Source organism: Bicyclus anynana, chromosome 14 (assembly GCF_947172395.1).
Source record: "Bicyclus anynana chromosome 14, ilBicAnyn1.1, whole genome shotgun sequence".
In the NCBI taxonomy this organism is placed as follows: domain Eukaryota; kingdom Metazoa; phylum Arthropoda; class Insecta; order Lepidoptera; family Nymphalidae; genus Bicyclus; species Bicyclus anynana.
The window spans coordinates 2,865,104-2,883,044 of NC_069096.1; the positions used below are offsets into that span (position 1 = coordinate 2,865,104).

The following is a 17,941-nucleotide window of genomic DNA, read 5'->3' on the forward strand; positions in this document are numbered from 1 at the left end:
GTAACCAGAAGATAGCACATATTATGTTATTTTTTGCTTTTTAGTTTATTTTTGTGATTTTGACCCATACTTAGCCACCAAGTCTGGGATCCGTAGGTCATTACTGGCAAAACTCACTCTTCGAGACTTTCCTAGCCATTTATTAGGTAGGTACATTCCGAACGATATCGACTAAAATACTAGTGCAAGAGGTGTAATGAAACAAATGCAGTAATAATTTGTAATTATATTATTTTAAAATATTCATTTTATTTCTTTTAATTCACATAATAACAAACATATTTGGAAAATAATCCACAGCCTGGTTAGTGACCTTTTACATATTATATATGTAATTAATCTCATATTGCTTATTCACAACAATGTACAATAATACAAAATTATAGTTTATCAATATAAAAATAGAATAACTTAATATAATAAAAGATTAAAAAATGGTTGCATAATGAGAGTCATTAAAGCACCTGTCCCGAGTGCATTTTATAAAAACTCACTTCGTTTATTTTTAACCGACTTCCAAAAAGGAGGAGGTTCTACGTTCGGCTGTATGTATGTTTTTTTTTATACGAGTAAAATTCACTTTAGACAAGTTATGCACGTTTCATACTCTACTTTATCTAATCTCATGCAACAAGCATTAATACATTGTAGGAAATAGTAGTCTGAGACGGATATGACGTCGCTCGATCTCGTGTTGGCTCGTGCCGACGCTAGGTGGCGCGACTTGTTTCCGTAAAGAGTAGGGAGGGTAGCGACCGATTGGCGGGAACGACTTGCGATATTCGGCCCTCGTCGTACGGTTCAGTATGCTCGTGGCGTTCGAGCCGTACACATTTCTCACACATTTAAGTTACTGGCAAAGGCGTCTTTAACCCTACATACAACGATCACAAGTTCGTGAGTTCACTCAAGGCCATTCTAGGGTCTTAATTTAGTTACAGTTTGATTTGTTAATTAAGTTGTCCTGACAAATATTGTGAACCTTGTGGTCGGGGAACCGATATTGGTTTTCTCATTATTGTAATCCACTTCTGAGTCTGCTAAAAATACAATAATATAAAACTAGCTTACCTAAGTATTGTTGTTTATGCTAAAATCTACAATTGCCATTGTTTGTCGTAAGCAAAATTGCAAACGCCTGAACGATACAAACTTTAAAGTTAGTGCAAATTTCTAATTCAACATAATACTCGTACCACAAAAAACGTTTTCCTGTAAATTTTTGTTTTTGTCGGTTACCACAGTCTAGCGGTTAGCGTTCGATTTATTTTGAAATCTCCATGACAACAACGTCAAACCTATCAAAACGTATATAATTGTATATGATATTGCAGAATAATTTGTAAACAGTAATGTAAATAAATTATCATTGGCATGGATGGTGGTCGATGCTACCCCTAGCGGATTGTTATAATACGTTTTGAGGAAAATTACTCATACAAAGCGCAGTGTCATAAATTATTACTTTTTTAATATAAGTGAATAATCTATGTCATTTAGATATATTTTTATTTCATAATTGGAGTAATACTACACGAGATTAGATAAAATAAAAAACAAAGTGTACCACATTTTATCTGACATGTATATAATATTTAGGTATGTAGGTATGTATATTTAATCTACTTAAGGACTACAGAAATGCACTTTATTCTCAGAAATGGTCTATTCTTTTGTCTATGGTCTATTTACTGTATTGTTTATGGTTATCATTAGGAGCGAAATTTTCATTTAATTAATGGTGGTTTCAAAAATTCTGAAAATTGTGTTCTAATCAATAAATGTATGTCTTATATCTGTAAAAAATACTATCAACCCGCTTGTAAATTATAAAGGCCCATTTTGGGACATGTCCTTTGGATTAACTTTATAAAATTAGATCTAAAACATTTGTAATAAAGAAGATGGTCCATTTCAGGTCCACTCTTGTACCCCGTATCATCCAAAATTTAAAAATAGAAGGATTTTATTAAAATCTAAATATGTGAATAAATCTAACTAAATAAAAAGAAATAAATAAAATTAAAACCCAAGTTTTCGAGTTATATCTAGATGGCGCCCATATAGCAACAATGACATGCCAATTGACAGCAAACGTCAAATCGATTATGGCATTGAAAACGTCATCTATCCGCCATTATTACCCATATTAATGTTGCATTTCTTGGCAGTTAATGAATATTATTTTGAAAGAATTAAAGTAAATTCGTAAATTTGTATAATCAAAAATAGTTAAAAAAAACATCTTCTTTTGTTTCCGCTAGGGTACAATGACTGATCCTGGGCTCTATACAATTTTGGACTATCTCCTTTATGTCTTATATCTGTTAAAAATACTATCAACCCGCTTGTAAACTATAAAGGCCCATTTTGGGACATGTCCTTTGGATTAACTTTGTAAAATTAGAGCTAAAACATTTGTAATAAATTTGCTAAAGGTAGGCATTGTTACTGTAAGGTCCCTTGTCCTTACTGTAATAGCAGTAAGTCACTGTCTCACCACTACACTATTATACACTATAATGGCCAGCGGCACACGTCCGCCTTCTCTCGATGCCAGAGACAGACTGCCCGCTTTCTCCCACTACTGCTGTATATATACACAAACACTACAGTTACATCAAGAGTTCTGCAGAAGCGAGGAGGCGAATATTTGCTGCATGATGTGCGGCAGGGACGACACTTCCATGCACACGTGCGCGTGGCCCACCGGCAGCTTGCGGAGAAGACTACAACAGAAATATACATTAAAAACACCACAAACAAGAACAACAATACGGTACTACTAAATAGGGTTTTAAAGAAATAGGTATACTAACAGTAGCCTATCAATATATATAACAGTATAGTCTATGTAAGACAAAATATTAATTTGTACAAACGAAAAGGAGATTTAAACCCACGTCTTAATAGACACGGGCGTAAGTTAGTTATTTCTGCATATCGTCTCCAAAGAGTTATAAAATCTTTTGTAGATTTGGATGTACTCTTCTATAACAAGATCCCCAAGACTGTGATGGACCTGCCAATGCATAGCTTTAAGCAATGTGTTAAAAAACATTTACTTAGTCGAGGTTACTACAACATTGATGTGTTCCTTAAAGATAAAAGCGCTTGAAGCAGCTTCCACCTTCACACAGGAAATAAAACTATAAGAAATTGTAATTGTTATCAATTGTAAATTATAATACTGTATGACTTTTTCAAAAGAGCAACTGTTGAGTTTCTTGCCGGTATCTTCTCAGCAGAACCTGCCTTCCGAACCGGTGGTAGAGTCTTTACAAATTGTCAACTGACGTGTCAAAAGTGCTTGTAAAGTGAGCCTACTTGAAATAAATGATTTTTGATTTTGATTTTTGATTTACTTGACTCATATCAAATTTAATATAAACAATATTATATTAATTGATTATGAAATGCGGCTAAAACGCGGCACCATCTAAACTGATCGTGCTTTGTTGCAAGATCCAGCTCATGACTAGGGGCCCCGTATAGGTTCGAAACTAGTCGGGCATACTCAAAAAATGAAGACTTGACTTACGTATTGGCTTCGTCACCAAGGCTTCCTATGAAAATGACATGCGCTTGTACTCTGGGGTCAGATGTAAGAATGGTTCCTAGATGCTCGGGTGCAATGCCGTATCTGAAAGAAAAGAACAATAAAATTACATTCACACAGCCATCATAGAACATTCTACATTTCGCAAGTCAGTTTAAAATCATTATCAACATCAACCGACAACAACAAGAACGATGTCACCACTAACAACAACGATGACACCAACAATGACGACGACGATGACGACGTCGACGACAACAACAACAACAACAACAACAACAGAATCAATAAAAAATACATATTACACAGAAAATTGAATAAATCTTAGTTATGCATGCAGTTTATTAATTTTAATTATTTGAGTATATCTGTGCGTGCGGGTTTCGGATCCATCCTGAAGGATAAAGAGGTAAAAACTCCGAGAGAGGAATTCCTATAAAGTCGAATAGTCCTTTCCCCCGGTAAGATTCTACTAGAGTAACTCGGTAAGATAATGATGATCAGGTAATGAATGTTTTAATATAGAATTTGCTGCAGTTGAAGTAAGGCAAAGTATTTAGTATTTATTTTTATTCATGCATATATGTGGATGTTTACAATGGTTTAGTAAGTTTGTTCATCATATAAGAAATACTTAGAAATATAACATTTTTATTTGCACAGAACTATATATCTATTAAAATGTATGTACATATGTATTTATTATACTTATTAAAATACTGTTACAATATTTTTCATTAACCCAATAGTTTAACCCAGTTTAGTTCCTTTTGGTTATTTATTATTAGTTAATTTTTTAGTTTAAATGCCGGTGTAGTATTCGTATAGATTATAAGGTTATGTTGGCTGTGTTCGTGGCGTTACCCGATCTGTGGTTCCAGCTGAAAAGAGCTTCATGTCGTGATTTTAATGGGCACGTAGCATTGTGCTGAGCTGGGGCCATTTTCTGGGTTATGCCACACATTGCAGGGTATTGTCCTGGATGACCTGGTGTACTGGAGATATTGTGATGTGTGGCATAATTCCGAAATAAACGCATTTTTCTTTATTTCTTTCTTTCAATATATTTTGTGCGCGTGCATCCAGTATTAGCGGACGCCCGCAACTTCGTCCGCGTGGGATTTGTGAAAAACTGAATTGATGAACCATGGATTTTTTAAAAGTAACCTGTGTAATCCAGTTCCAGAGTATTCCATTCCAAATTTCAGTCAAATCGCTTCAGTAGCTGCAGCGTAAAGGAGAAACAAACATACACGACACAAACTTTTGACTTTATAATATTAATGTGAAGTGTGATGTGATAGTGTGATACTGTGATGTGAAGTGTGATGAGGTTGCCTTTAAACAAGTTATAGACAGATTTTGCTGATAATCATCGCAAACGTTTTTTAGTTAGTTTAATATATCATATTATATAATGATTTATTTATTTTGCTATCATCCGCGAAAAGTTTTGCAATTGCACGTTGTAGAGTCAACATCTCCTGAAGATGCTCCGGTTTCGGGGAGAAACGTACGTCTCTACGTACGTTTCACCCCGAAACCGTCCGGTCCGACAAAATACTCTCTAGTATTTTGTCGGACCTGGGTGACGTCGTCGCATGGGTTCGTCGCCTTTTCGCGGAGGATATCAAAATAAATAAATCATTATATAATCATGATGAACTTCCACAAAGTAACGCCTGCTTCTATCCAATAATATATCATATGTTTTTTGTATATTGTATTTATGCAATATAGTATTTGTTTTTCTTCTAGTTCTGAATAAAGCTCTTACCTCCTCAGATTAGCATCGGACAGGATCAACACAATGGCTTCGTCAGCGTCTTCGTTGGCAAGCGTGGAGATGGCGTGCTTGGTGGCCGCCAGCGTGTTGTCGCCCGACCAGCAGAACTGCGCGTGCGCGTGCATTGTGCGGATTATCTGCACAAGTATACACCATGCTTTCAGTTAATTAAAAATAATGATAATTCATCATCATCATCACTATCAACCCATATTCGGCTCACTGCTGAGCTCGAGTCTCCTCTCAGAATGAGAGGGGTTAGGCCAATAGTCCACCACGCTGGCCCAAAGCGGATTGGCAGACTTCACACACGCAGAGAATTAAGAAAATTCTCTGGTATGCAGGTTTCCTCACGATGTTTACCTTCACCGTTTGAGACACGTGATATTTAATTTCTTAAAACTGAAAATTTGGAGGTGCATGCCCCGAAAAGGATTCGAACCCACACCCTCCGGAGTTGGAGGCAGAGGCTATCACGGCTCAATGATAATTAGAGCTGATTAATTTAAAGGGTGGGAATGATCTCATGTCTGGAAATATGCGTTAATTAATCGATTTCAGTAACGAGTGCCTACGCAGTCTTTAAAATTTCTTCAACATCATAATTACCCATAATGTTAGTGCTATATTTTTACATTGATGTGTACGTTTAGGACAAGCCCACGAGTACGCTGGCTTCAGTAATAAAAATGACAGATTAGCTATCTCTCTTTTTTTATATCTGTGGATACCACCATGTGGCGTGTGAAGTACCGTCAGCAGCACCAGCTCCAGCGCGTGCTCCTCGCCCGAGTGCGCGCACATGTACCGTCAGCAGCACCAGCGCCGTCGACGTCGCTCACCTGCAGCCTCTCCTTCTCGCTCTCCGGCACGCGGCCGACGCGCACCAGCTCCAGCGCGTGCTCCTCGCCCGAGTGCGCGAGCATGTCGTACCGGATGCGCGCCTCGTAGCCGCGCAGCGCCTCCGTTAGCAGCACCACCGCCTCCATCGAACGCTCCAGGCGGCCGTCGTACGAATTAAATCTGAAATTTTGTGACGAAAGTTTTGATAGACTAAGTAAACAATCTTTCAAAATTGAAAAAAACTGCAACAGGTTCTTGAGGTGGATCAATATGGATTGTGTCAAAGTTCTCTAAGAACGCCATCTGCTGGTATTTTAAGGCATGAAACGCACGCATCTTAAAATCTTCGCCCGATTACACGTATTCACCAGTTTACTTCCCATGCGTGCGTGAAAAAGATTTACTTTTTTTGATGATAACGTGATAAGAAAACATTAATGACAAATTGCATACGTTATATGTATTGAATTATTGTCATTATTTTGTATAACACCAAGGACATAATTTAAATGTTTTCGATAAATTATACAGGATGTCACGTAATTAATGGATAAAACGCAAATGGTAGATACGCAAATAGTGAATAATAAAATTGGAATGTGCACTTTAAATTTTTTTTCTTGTATTGAAAATTCAGGCCCTCCCATAAATTTTTATCAGCCACTTTGTAACTACAAAGAGTAGACACAAGTTTTATACCAATTACAAACCTCAAAGTGTACAAGATTTTAAAATGATAGTACACTTCAGTCATAACCATTTTCTACATGACATTTTTTTTAAATCGGGTCATCTTGACATTGCTCATGAAAGAAAAACAATTATTGCTCTCAAAGCTTCTTCTACAAAACAAATAAAACATTATTTACAAAAAGAGTATTATCGTATTAGTACGTTGGTAATTTATTCTGTAATATTTAACAAAAACCAGATTTTGAACATTGAAAAAACTGATTTAAGATAGAAAATATTTGAAAATCCGAAAAAAAATATATAACTTGGTAACTCTAGGGATTTTTGTAAAATTATTCAAATTTGCTTTAAGATAATTAAGTGGTGTATCTATAATTTGCGTTTTATCCATTAATTACAGGACATTCTGTATAAATGTGTCACTAAGGCGGATCGTGCGTCTCTATTGATTGATCCTTGATAAACTTTTGCTTGCACTCTCTGCTCATGCAGAACGTGACACCTTTTCGTGCGGCGGCGGCGGCGTTCAAGAGGTTATCACGTCAAAACGGTTTGAAAAATATTTAATCTGGACGAGCGATATATCAAACCTAATATAATGTCAAAGAACTATTAAAATAATAATTGTAAGAATAATAAATTTTGTGTATTATATATCTTTATTTTATTTTTCATTTAATTTGATAATTATGAGTGTTGGTGTTATTTTTTCTTTTGTTTGTAATTTCATTTAATTTAATTTCGTAATTGTGACTGATTGTATTTATCTTTTTCTTAATTTCATTTCATTTATTTTGGTAATTGTGACTGTTTTTTTTTTAATTTTCACCATGTATAATATTTGCACACTGTTAATTTAGTTGAATGTTGTAAAGAACAATATTTTTTGCAAATAAACGGTTATCCTACTAATATTATAAACGCAAAAGCTTGTATGGATGTTTGGATATTTCGATGTTTGTTACTCTTTAACGCCGCTATTACTGAAGCGATTTGGCTGAAATTTGGAATGGAAATAGATTTTACTCTGGATTAACACATAGGCTTTTTATCCTGAAATAATCCATGGTTTCCCGAGATTTGCAAAAAATTTATGACATGAATGTTTGTTACTCTTTCACGGCTCGACTACTGAACCGAATTAGCTGAAATTTGGTATTAAGATATATTACAGCATGGATTAACACATAGGCTACTTTTTATCCCGGAAAAATCCATGGTTCTCGACGGATTTGTGCAAAATTAAATTCCACGCGGACGAAGTCGCGGGCGTCCGCTAGTTATGATTATAAAGCTCACCTGTACATACTGCCCGACACGTCCAACACTAGTCGCAGCCGCTTGGGTTTGTCCGGCGGCGAGCCCGGCGGCGGCTCTTGCTCCGTCCGCCGCCTGTAGATCGATCTCTCGCCTGTCAGCCCTGAAACAACACGCACGTATATGTCACCGTAAAAATGTAAATACCGTTAGATTATAATCTACCTCGCGAAATTGATCTACCGAACAAACGGAACAATATCTAATGCTGTAAAATGTTATTTGTAATCGTTATATTTGTAACTGACTGCACTTTTTTATCATAATCATCATATCAGCCAATGGACGTCCACTGCAGAACATAGGCCTTTCGTAGGGACTTCCAAACATCACGATACTGAGCCACCTGCATCCAGCGAATCCCTGCGACTCGCTTGATGTCGTCAGTCCATCTGGTGGGGGGTCGACCAATACAGCGCTTACTAGTGCGAGGTCGCCATTCCAGCACTTTGGGACCCCAACGTCCATCGGCACTTCGAACTATGTCCCTTTTTAACAAAAATATATTAACTATTAAAAAATCTTTTATTATTCTTTGTTGCAATTTTTTGTATTCTCATGCATATTTCGATGTATGTTGCATATAAATGCAGTTTCTACTAATACCTTCAATAATCTTGCCGTCGTCCAACTCCCCGCTGGTCTGGTGGCGGCTCCACTGTCGCTCTTTCTTCTTTGCCTGCAACTCTGCCAGCACCCCCCGAAGTGCTCCTATCTACAAAACAATCAATACATATAAATAAAACTAAAGTTCGACGGCCTTGTGGCGCAGTGGTATGCGCGATGGACTTACAAGACGGAGGTCCTGGGTTCGATCCCCGGCAGGGCCGATTTAAGTCTTCTTAATTGGTCCAGCTCTGGCTAGTGGGAGGCTTCCGCCGTGGCTAATTACTACCCAAGCAATTTAGCGTTCCGGTACGATGTCGTGTAGAAACCGAAAGGGGTGTGGATTTTCATCGTCCTAACAAGTTAGCCTGCTACCATCTTAGATTGCATCATCACTTACCATCTGGTGAGATTGTAGTCAACGGCTTACTTGTAAAGAATAAAAAAACACTAGCGGACGCCTGCGACTTCGTCGGCGTGGAATTCAGTTTTTCACAAATCCCGCGGGAACCATGGATATTTCTGGGATGAAAATAGCCTATGTGTTAATCCAGACTGAAATCTATTTTCATTCCAAATCGCTTCAGTAGCCGCAGCGCAAAGGAGGAACGAACATACACACTTACACAAAAACTTTCGCATTTATATATAAGTGTGATGTGAAGTGTGATGTGTGATGTGAAGTGTGATTAGTGTGATGTGTGATGTGATTAGTGTAATGTGTGGTGTGAAGTGTGATTAGTGTAATGTGTGATGTGAAGTGTGATTAGTGTAATGTGTGATGTGAAGTGTGATTAGTGTGATGTGATGTTATTTAAACTCTAGGAGGTTATATAATATATTTATTTTCGTCTGTACAATATGGTATACTAACCTGAGGTTGCACAGCCCGTAGGAACTGTCCATAGAGCTTGGCATCGAATTCGCTCATCCTAATCTCCTTCAATCTCTCCTCGAAAGCCTTCCTGTTCATATCGCGCGCCGCCTTCTTCACGTGTTCTGGTACGTCGTCCTTTTCAGCGTCCGATAACTGATAAAACATAGACAATACTTTAAAAATTGGGAATCTTCTACGACGACCTTCATCATCATCATCATATCAGGCGATGGACGTCCACTGCAGGATATAGGCCTTTTGTAAGGACTTCCAAACATCACGATACTGAACCACCTGCATCCAGCGAATCCCTGCGACTCGCTTGATGTCGTCAGTCCAACTGGTGGGGGGTCGGCCAATACTGCGCTTACTAGTGCGGGGTCGCCATTCCAGCACTTTGGGACCCCAACGTCCATCGGCTCTTCGAACTATGTGCCCCGCCCATTGCCACTTCAGCTTCGTAACTCTTTGAGCTATGTCTGTGACATTGGTTCGTTTGCGGATCTCCTCATTTCTGATTCGATTACGCAGAGATGCTCCTAACATAGCTCGTTCCATCGCCCGCTGTGTGACTCTGAGCCTTCCTATGAGGCCCATAGTTAGCGACCACGACGACCTTGACTTTCAGTAACTTTACTAACTTTGAACCTTTTGCCAAAAATCAACTCAGTCGAAATAACTTTAATTTGCGATACCATGACACGCAAAATCTGACCCTTGTCTTTCTTTATCAGTTAACTTTAAATTAGGTGTCCTACATCAGTATTCGGAATAGTAAGAAAATAAGAAGCGCTAACCAGTTTATTTTTAATTTTTTTGACGTGACAATGTCTTATAATTCGATGGAGCCAGCAGCACACTGGAAAAAACATGGTCGTCATGCGTCGTTTCCTCGTTTTAGGTTTGCCAACTTTTTTTACAAGAAATAAAGGTACAAGGTAATAAGAACCACGACCCCAATGAGTCCGGCCCTGTTACCGTTGAGCTATAGATGTATAACTCACCTGGTACACGTCATGCCAATGAGTCCGGCCCTGTTACCGTTGAGCTATAGATGTATAACTCACCTGGTACACGACATGCCAATGAGTCCGGCCCTGTTACCGTTGAGCTATAGATGTATAACTCACCTGGTACACGTCATGCCAATGAGTCCGGCCCTGTTACCGTTGAGCTATAGATGTGTAACTCACCTGGTGCACGTCATGCCAATGAGTCCGGCCCTGTTACCGTTGAGCTATAGATGTGTAACTCACCTGGTGCACATCATGCCAATGAGTCCGGCCCTGTTACCGTTGAGCTATAGATGTATAACTCACCTGGTACACGTCATGCCAATGAGTCCGGCCCTGTTACCGTTGAGCTATAGATGTATAACTCACCTGGTACACGACATGCCAATGAGTCCGGCCCTGTTACCGTTGAGCTATAGATGTATAACTCACCTGGTACACGTCATGCCAATGAGTCCGGCCCTGTTACCGTTGAGCTATAGATGTGTAACTTACCTGGTGCACGTCATGCCAATGAGTCCGGCCCTGTTACCGTTGAGCTATAGATGTATAACTCACCTGGTACACGTCATGCCAATGAGTCCGGCCCTGTTACCGTTGAGCTATAGATGTATAACTCACCTGGTACACATCATGCCAATGAGTCCGGCCCTGTTACCGTTGAGCTATAGATGTATAACTCACCTGCTACACGTCATGCCAATGAGTCCGGCCCTGTTACCGTTGAGCTATAGATGTATAACTCACCTGCTACACGTCATGCCAATGAGTCCGGCCCTGTTACCGTTGAGCTATAGATGTATAACTCACCTGCTACACGTCATGCCAATGAGTCCGGCCCTGTTACCGTTGAGCTATAGATGTATAACTCACCTGGTACACGACATGCCAATGAGTCCGGCCCTGTTACCGTTGAGCTATAGATGTATAACTCACCTGGTGCACGTCATGCCCTTTGTCCAGCCGGTAAGGCCCCCCCTTGCCCCCCAGCCCAGCCGTGTCCCTCCCCCCGGTGCCCCCCGCCCATGTGTTACCACCGACATGGGGTTGGTTCTCCGGGTCTTCTTTACCGTGCTTTGGGGACGATACGTCTTTTCTGAAAATGTATTTATTATCATATTTTTTAATTAGCTATACCACAGAAAACATATGTGGCTATACACATAATTTCACGTCGCGTTTTTGTACCTTTGTTATGCTAAATGGAGAATGTTACTAAGTATGCAAAATCACTTTATACTAAAACATTAAAGCTTTTATATATACAAATACACTAGTTTTTGTTTTATTTAAAAATACCAAATAGTTATGATTTTACATGCATTCAAAGTTCGCATAAATATCGATTCCCGCTAACGGTCGCCATATTGTAAGTGACGTCATCGTACAACATTTGCCCAGCCCGTTCGGGCAATTTCGTATTTACGTTCTAATGGCCCTTATATTAATTTACTCTTTGACTAATGGCTAACCATTAGTTTGTCAGTAGCCAAGGCAGAAGTACGAAATAGCCCGAACGGGCCGTGCAAGTGCTGTACGATGACGTCACGCACATTAAACCAGGGCTGTCGCCGCGCGCACACTTTAAAATTCCATATCTTGAGAACTAATTAACGTATCGAAATAATTCTTTCAAAAAAAAAAAAATTATTTTCAACGGAGAATACAGAAAGCTAACATTTAAAAATAGTTAACATTATTCATTATAGAAGGACCAGTATCGCATCCATATTCACAAGCTAAATTTTCTGTCATTTTCTGAGGAAAACGAGCTAAGATTTGGTATATATCTTTTACTAAGCTAGAAGTTTTTGCCCGTTTTTTACACCATTCAATTACACAAAAAGGTATTTTTACGGCGTTCTTTAACCGACGAACACGATTACAACTATGAAACATCGATACTATCGAGACAGTTTTTATAATCGCATTAGATCTTTGATCATATACTTTGACAGAAAATTAACGTCTAGCGAGGCAGGTCTTGTACAATAATTCGTTTGAGCTTTTTTTTTTTTATTCTTTACAAGTTAGCCCTTGACTACAATCTCACCTGATGGTAAGTGATGATGCAGTCCAAAGATGGAAGCGGGCTAACTTGTTAGGAGGAGAATGAAAATCCACACCCCTTTCGGTTTCTACACGGCATCGTACCGGAACGCTAAATCGCTTGGCGATACGTCTTTGCCGGTAGGGTGGTAACTAGCCACGGCCGAAGCCTCCCACCAGCCAGACCTGGACAAATTAAGAAAATCTCAATCTGCCCAGCCGGGGATCGAACCCAGGACCTCCGTCTTGTAAATCCGCCGCGCATACCACTGCGCCACAGAGGCCGTCAAAAAGGAGCTTGTTCACTGATGTTATAACTTACCCGCTAGTTCTCTCAATGGTCATCTGTATCTTCTTCAGCGCCTCCTTCGACCGTCCCTCCAGCACACCTTCGGTGGGCAGCCCGCTGGCATGCAGAACCTCCAGCAGCGCGTCCGCCATGTCTTTGCTGTAGCGGTCGAAGTCGAACACGTTCCCGATCGCCGTCGCCAAGTCTTCTTCTGGGTATTTCTTCAAATACACCATTTCATCATTTTTATAATAGGCTACTCGCCTACTGTACAATACTAAGAAGATTTTTTGCATCGAGGCAGTTTAGATGCTTAATATCACATTTTTATTTGTGAAAATAATCTCGTAATTGTAATATTTTTATAAAACAAAATTGTATTTTTATCATGTCACCGCAAACGCTAAACATAAACTGTAACGTCATTCGCTACAAGGCATCGGTGTGAGATTGGCGCTTGCGGTGACATGATATAATCGTCATCAACCCATATAACATAAGAGCCGTGATAGCCCAGTGGATATGACCTCTGCCTCCGATTTCGGAGGGTGTGAGTTCGAATCCGGTCCGGGGCATGCACCACCAACTTTTCAGTTGTGTGCATTTTAAGAAATTAAATATCACGTGTCTCAGTCGGTGAAGGAAAACATCGTGAGGAAACCTGCATACCAGAGAATTATCTTAATTCTCTGAGTGTGTGAAGTCTGCCAATCCGCATTGGGCCAGCGTTGTGGACTATTGGCCTTACCTCTCTCATTCTGAGAGGAGACTCGAGCTCAGCAATTAGCCGAATATGGGGTGATATAATCACATCACTGCAAACGCCAATCACGCTGTTATCTCTATGAATGACGTCACTTGCTAATGTGTTGTGTTTCGGCGGCAATAAATTTACGTAGATATTTTTTCATTTATATTAAATTTTTTACTGGTTTTATATTATTGACTAGACAAAATAAAATATAGCTTATAATACTTCCATAATAATTTAAACACTGTTTACAAAAGAGGCAAGTAGCCTATTATCATCATCAGTTTACTTTTTTTTTTAATTTTTTACAACTTAGCCCTTGACTACAATCTCACTTGATAACAAGTGATGATGCAAGCGGTACCAGAACAGTAAATCGCTTGGCGGTTTATCTTTGCCGCGATATTACCCCGTGACGCGACGCCACCACTAGTCCAGGACAGTAGGTTTCAGTAGGCAGGACGATCGGCTTGAAATTCGGCACGACGACTAACTAAGACATGACATCTCTACCTACTTCCCTCGTTACTTCGTGCGGTAGGCCCGCTAAGTTTAATGGCGGTATGTAGATAGTGATCTATACTTCTATACTAATATTATAAAGCTGAAGAGTTTGTTTGAACACGCTAATCTCAGGAACGAATGGTCCGATTTTAAAAATTCTTTCAGTGATCGATAGCCCATTTATAGAGGGAGGCTATACATTATCCCCGTATTTCTACGGGAACAGAAACCACGCAAGTTACAGATATACCTTTTGGCTGGAGGGAGGCCTCGGCTGTGGCTAGTTACCACCCTACCGACAAAGACGTACCAAGCGATTTAGCGATCCGGTACGTTGTCGTGTAGAAACTGAAAGGAGTGTGGATTTTTATCTTCCTCGTAACAAGTTAGCCCGCTTCCAACTTAGACTGCATCATCACTTACCATCAGGTGAGATTGTAGTCATGGGCTAACTTGTAAAGAATAAAAAAAAATACCTGCAAATGTTTGACAATATTGACAAGCTCCCGTGTAGAGTAGGGGTAGGTCAACTGCCCCTGGTCGGCCATACTCCTGAGCTGAGCGAAGGCCTGCACCAACTTGCTCATGATATCCTGAGGGACGTCCGGTCCGTATGACCGGAGCAACTCTAGCTCGGAGTCTACTGAGGGATTGTCTACTGCATGGCACGAGAACAGGTCACCTAAAAAGTAATAAGTTCTATTAACATATGGTATGGCTCACTGCTGAACTTGAGTCTCCACTCAGAATAAGAGGGGTTAGGTTAATAGTCCACTACGCTGGCCCAATGCGGATTGGCAGACTTCACACACGCAGAGAATTAAGATAACTCTCTGGTGGTCTCTGGTCTATTAGTATATGTTATGTAATTATGTTCTATTCGAATATAAGAGAGATAAGAAAGACCGATTTCTTTCAGTTCTGTATATAGATCTGCAGAAAACATCATCATTATCAATCCAAATTCGGCTCACTGCTGAACTCGAGTCTCCACTCAGAATAAGGGTTAGGTTAATAGTCCACCACGCTGGCCCAATACGGATTGGCAGACTTCACACACGCAGAGAATAAAGAAAATTCTCTGGTATGCAGGTTTCCTCACTATGTTTTTTCTTCACCGATTGAGACACGTGATATTTCTTAAAATGCACACAACTGAAAAGTTCAAGGGCATGCCCCGGACCGGATTCGAACACACACCCTCCAGATATAACCCCGATAATTTTAATACAACCCCGACAGCCAATAATTATGGTCTAAAGCTCAGCTCCCACCAGACTCATCACCCAGAGGTTATGGTTCGATCCTCGTCCGCTGGACTATATATAATACTACTAATACCATTCCTAACAGAAATATTGGTCGCTAAAAAAAGTAACGATTAGCCTAGACTAACCAAAGTAACGACTTCTTTCCGTCCTTTGTACATACTCTGTTGCACAGACCCACGTTAATCTTATAAGACCCTCTTTTGCGACTGTGAATGACAAAATCATATGATTAAATTGACATATTAATAATTAAAAATATGCATACCCAAGGAAGCAAAGAAATCATTCCCCAAAAACGGAAATCCCGGTCTGTTAGCCAAGACTATCATCCTGAAATCGTCATGCACGGGAATAAAGCTTGATACATCGCCCCCAGAGCTTTCCAGCATATCTTGTGGAACTATTCTCCTTCCATCGCTCAGAATCATTTCCCCATTCTCAACTAGCGTCTTCAGAATACAGGTGACGTGAGTCGGCGCTTTATCTGCCTCGTCCACGACCAATACGTGGCCATAATTCACAGCTTTCACCAAAGGAGAATCTTCATAGATGACGATCCCGTCTCTGACAGTGGGTTGAACTGTCAGAGACTGAACTGTAGTATCTCTATGTAACTGGATGTACTCTCTTGGACGATTTAAAAGCTGGAGAAGTCTGTCAGCTATCTTATTCTTGCCAACGCCTTGGTTGCCGACTAACAACAGATGGTTTCCGAGCAAAAAGTCTTGGAGCAACCATTCCAACAATCTCATGTGTTGTGGAACGTCGTAGAACAAAATGTCTGGAACTTTAGTCAAAGCGTCTGTTTTGTAAATATTTGTACTGGTGTTTCCTATTGTGAGAATACCATCTTTGACTGAGCAAACGACTTTTTGCGGTTCACGATTGAATATGCCAAATTTGGATGGAGGATCTATTCCGATCTTGGAACTGGCACTGTCTAAGGCTCTTCTGGCTAAGTTTGGCAGGAATTTCGCTAGGAATGTTCTTTGTACGGTCTCGTAAGACGAATCGGTGGGATACTTGGCCATTCGACTGGCGATACGTAAGAGTTGTCTAGTGGATAGAGATGAAGAGAGATTTTTGAGAGTGCTATCCTCGGATTTTCTTAATTGATCGGCCAAATCTATAATAGAGTGCAAAGGATTCGAGAGCTCTCCATACTGAAAATAAATTGACACTTTATTAGTTATTAATAAGTTTACAAGAGTATAAATAACACAATTTTGGTTATTAATGAATGTTTTTGGGATACGAGTTTGTGCAAGGAACCAGGTAAAGTGAGTTTCTAATTTAAAATAATTTTATGTAAAAAAATTGTCTCTGAATTCGAAAATTAAGTAACAGAAAAGTTTATTCTCGTATAATTCAAAAATCTCAACTTACTAAGGAATTAATGATGAATATTTCCTCCTCCTTGCTTAAATTTCTCATCTCGTGGAACAAGAACAGACTGAGAATTTCAGGAGATAGCCATTGTTGACCCGTACCCAGTGCAGGCGGCTCCGCCAAAGCAACTATTCTAAAACAAAAAAAAAAATTTATTTCCCAAAATGTGGACCATATTTTGGAACCGGCTCGTACAACGTCGGCCCAGGGATACCCAGGTATACCCCCCTATAAAAGTATATGGAGATGATAATATTATGATGTCCGAGTATAAATAAGGATTTCTTTAAATAAGGCTTAGTAGTAACTTTTTTTGGCAAAATAATGATTTCATTATTAAAGTAGAATTACCAAGATTAATTCAAATATAAGTAAATTGCCAGGTGGTTACGATAGGCCTGAGCATTCCCCTTTCACACATGTCTCTACTTACCTAAATGCTGGATGTATTCTTTTCACTCCGCTCTCTGCTAGGTCCTCCTGCGTTAGTCCAGAGCTAACCAGCTCATCATATCTGTCATGTCGAAGCAACCTTGTGCCGTCATGTAGCTGCAACTCTCTATCGTGCACTAATCTATAACAATAGGGAAACTACAATGCGATAAAAGTGAAATGCAAGTGATTGATGGCGTCGCTTGACCTTGCATGTATGAACTTTCCGTTCTGTTCGAAACTTTAAAATAAAGATTTTGTACGATACCGTACGTGGGTACTCTACGTACGATACGACCTAAATGTGATAGAGCTATTAGATATAAAATCTTGTTTTTTTTACCCCCGCAGACATGCTTACGTAAAATTTAAACAGGTTACAAAAGAAATAATAAACCCGAGTTAAGGGTGCCACGATTACCTACTTTTTAGGTGTATTTGCTTAGAATACTAGTAAACGAAGTAAGTAAGAATACCAGATGGCTTTACAAATTTATAAGAAAAATCATTTTACAAAAATAAATACATACTACTAATATTATAAATGGAAAACTAAGTTTGT

The 17,941-nt window shown here is 39.4% G+C and overlaps 1 protein-coding gene and 1 non-coding gene across 2 annotated transcripts in view; one reads left to right on the plus strand and one right to left on the minus strand.

Annotated features, from left to right (window-relative positions):
- Positions 1-211: 211 nt before the first annotated feature.
- LOC112048531 (von Willebrand factor A domain-containing protein 8) overlaps positions 212-17,941 on the minus strand; it is a 37,641-nt gene continuing 19,911 nt past the window's right edge. The window contains exons 9-21 of the mRNA XM_024086083.2: positions 17,381-17,521; positions 16,945-17,080; positions 15,824-16,721; positions 14,764-14,969; positions 13,066-13,253; positions 11,631-11,790; positions 9,679-9,834; positions 8,805-8,913; positions 8,181-8,301; positions 6,188-6,368; positions 5,337-5,482; positions 3,542-3,643; positions 212-2,729 (exon numbers count right to left, since the gene is read on the minus strand). Of these exons, the coding sequence (XP_023941851.1) occupies positions 2,621-2,729; positions 3,542-3,643; positions 5,337-5,482; positions 6,188-6,368; positions 8,181-8,301; positions 8,805-8,913; positions 9,679-9,834; positions 11,631-11,790; positions 13,066-13,253; positions 14,764-14,969; positions 15,824-16,721; positions 16,945-17,080; positions 17,381-17,521 (2,653 nt within the window). The 3' untranslated portion in view covers positions 212-2,620. The remainder of the gene's footprint in view (positions 2,730-3,541; positions 3,644-5,336; positions 5,483-6,187; positions 6,369-8,180; positions 8,302-8,804; positions 8,914-9,678; positions 9,835-11,630; positions 11,791-13,065; positions 13,254-14,763; positions 14,970-15,823; positions 16,722-16,944; positions 17,081-17,380; positions 17,522-17,941) is intronic.
- On the plus strand, positions 8,956-9,028 carry Trnav-uac (transfer RNA valine (anticodon UAC)). Its single transcript has one exon. It is a non-coding gene; the product is annotated as a tRNA-Val (tRNA).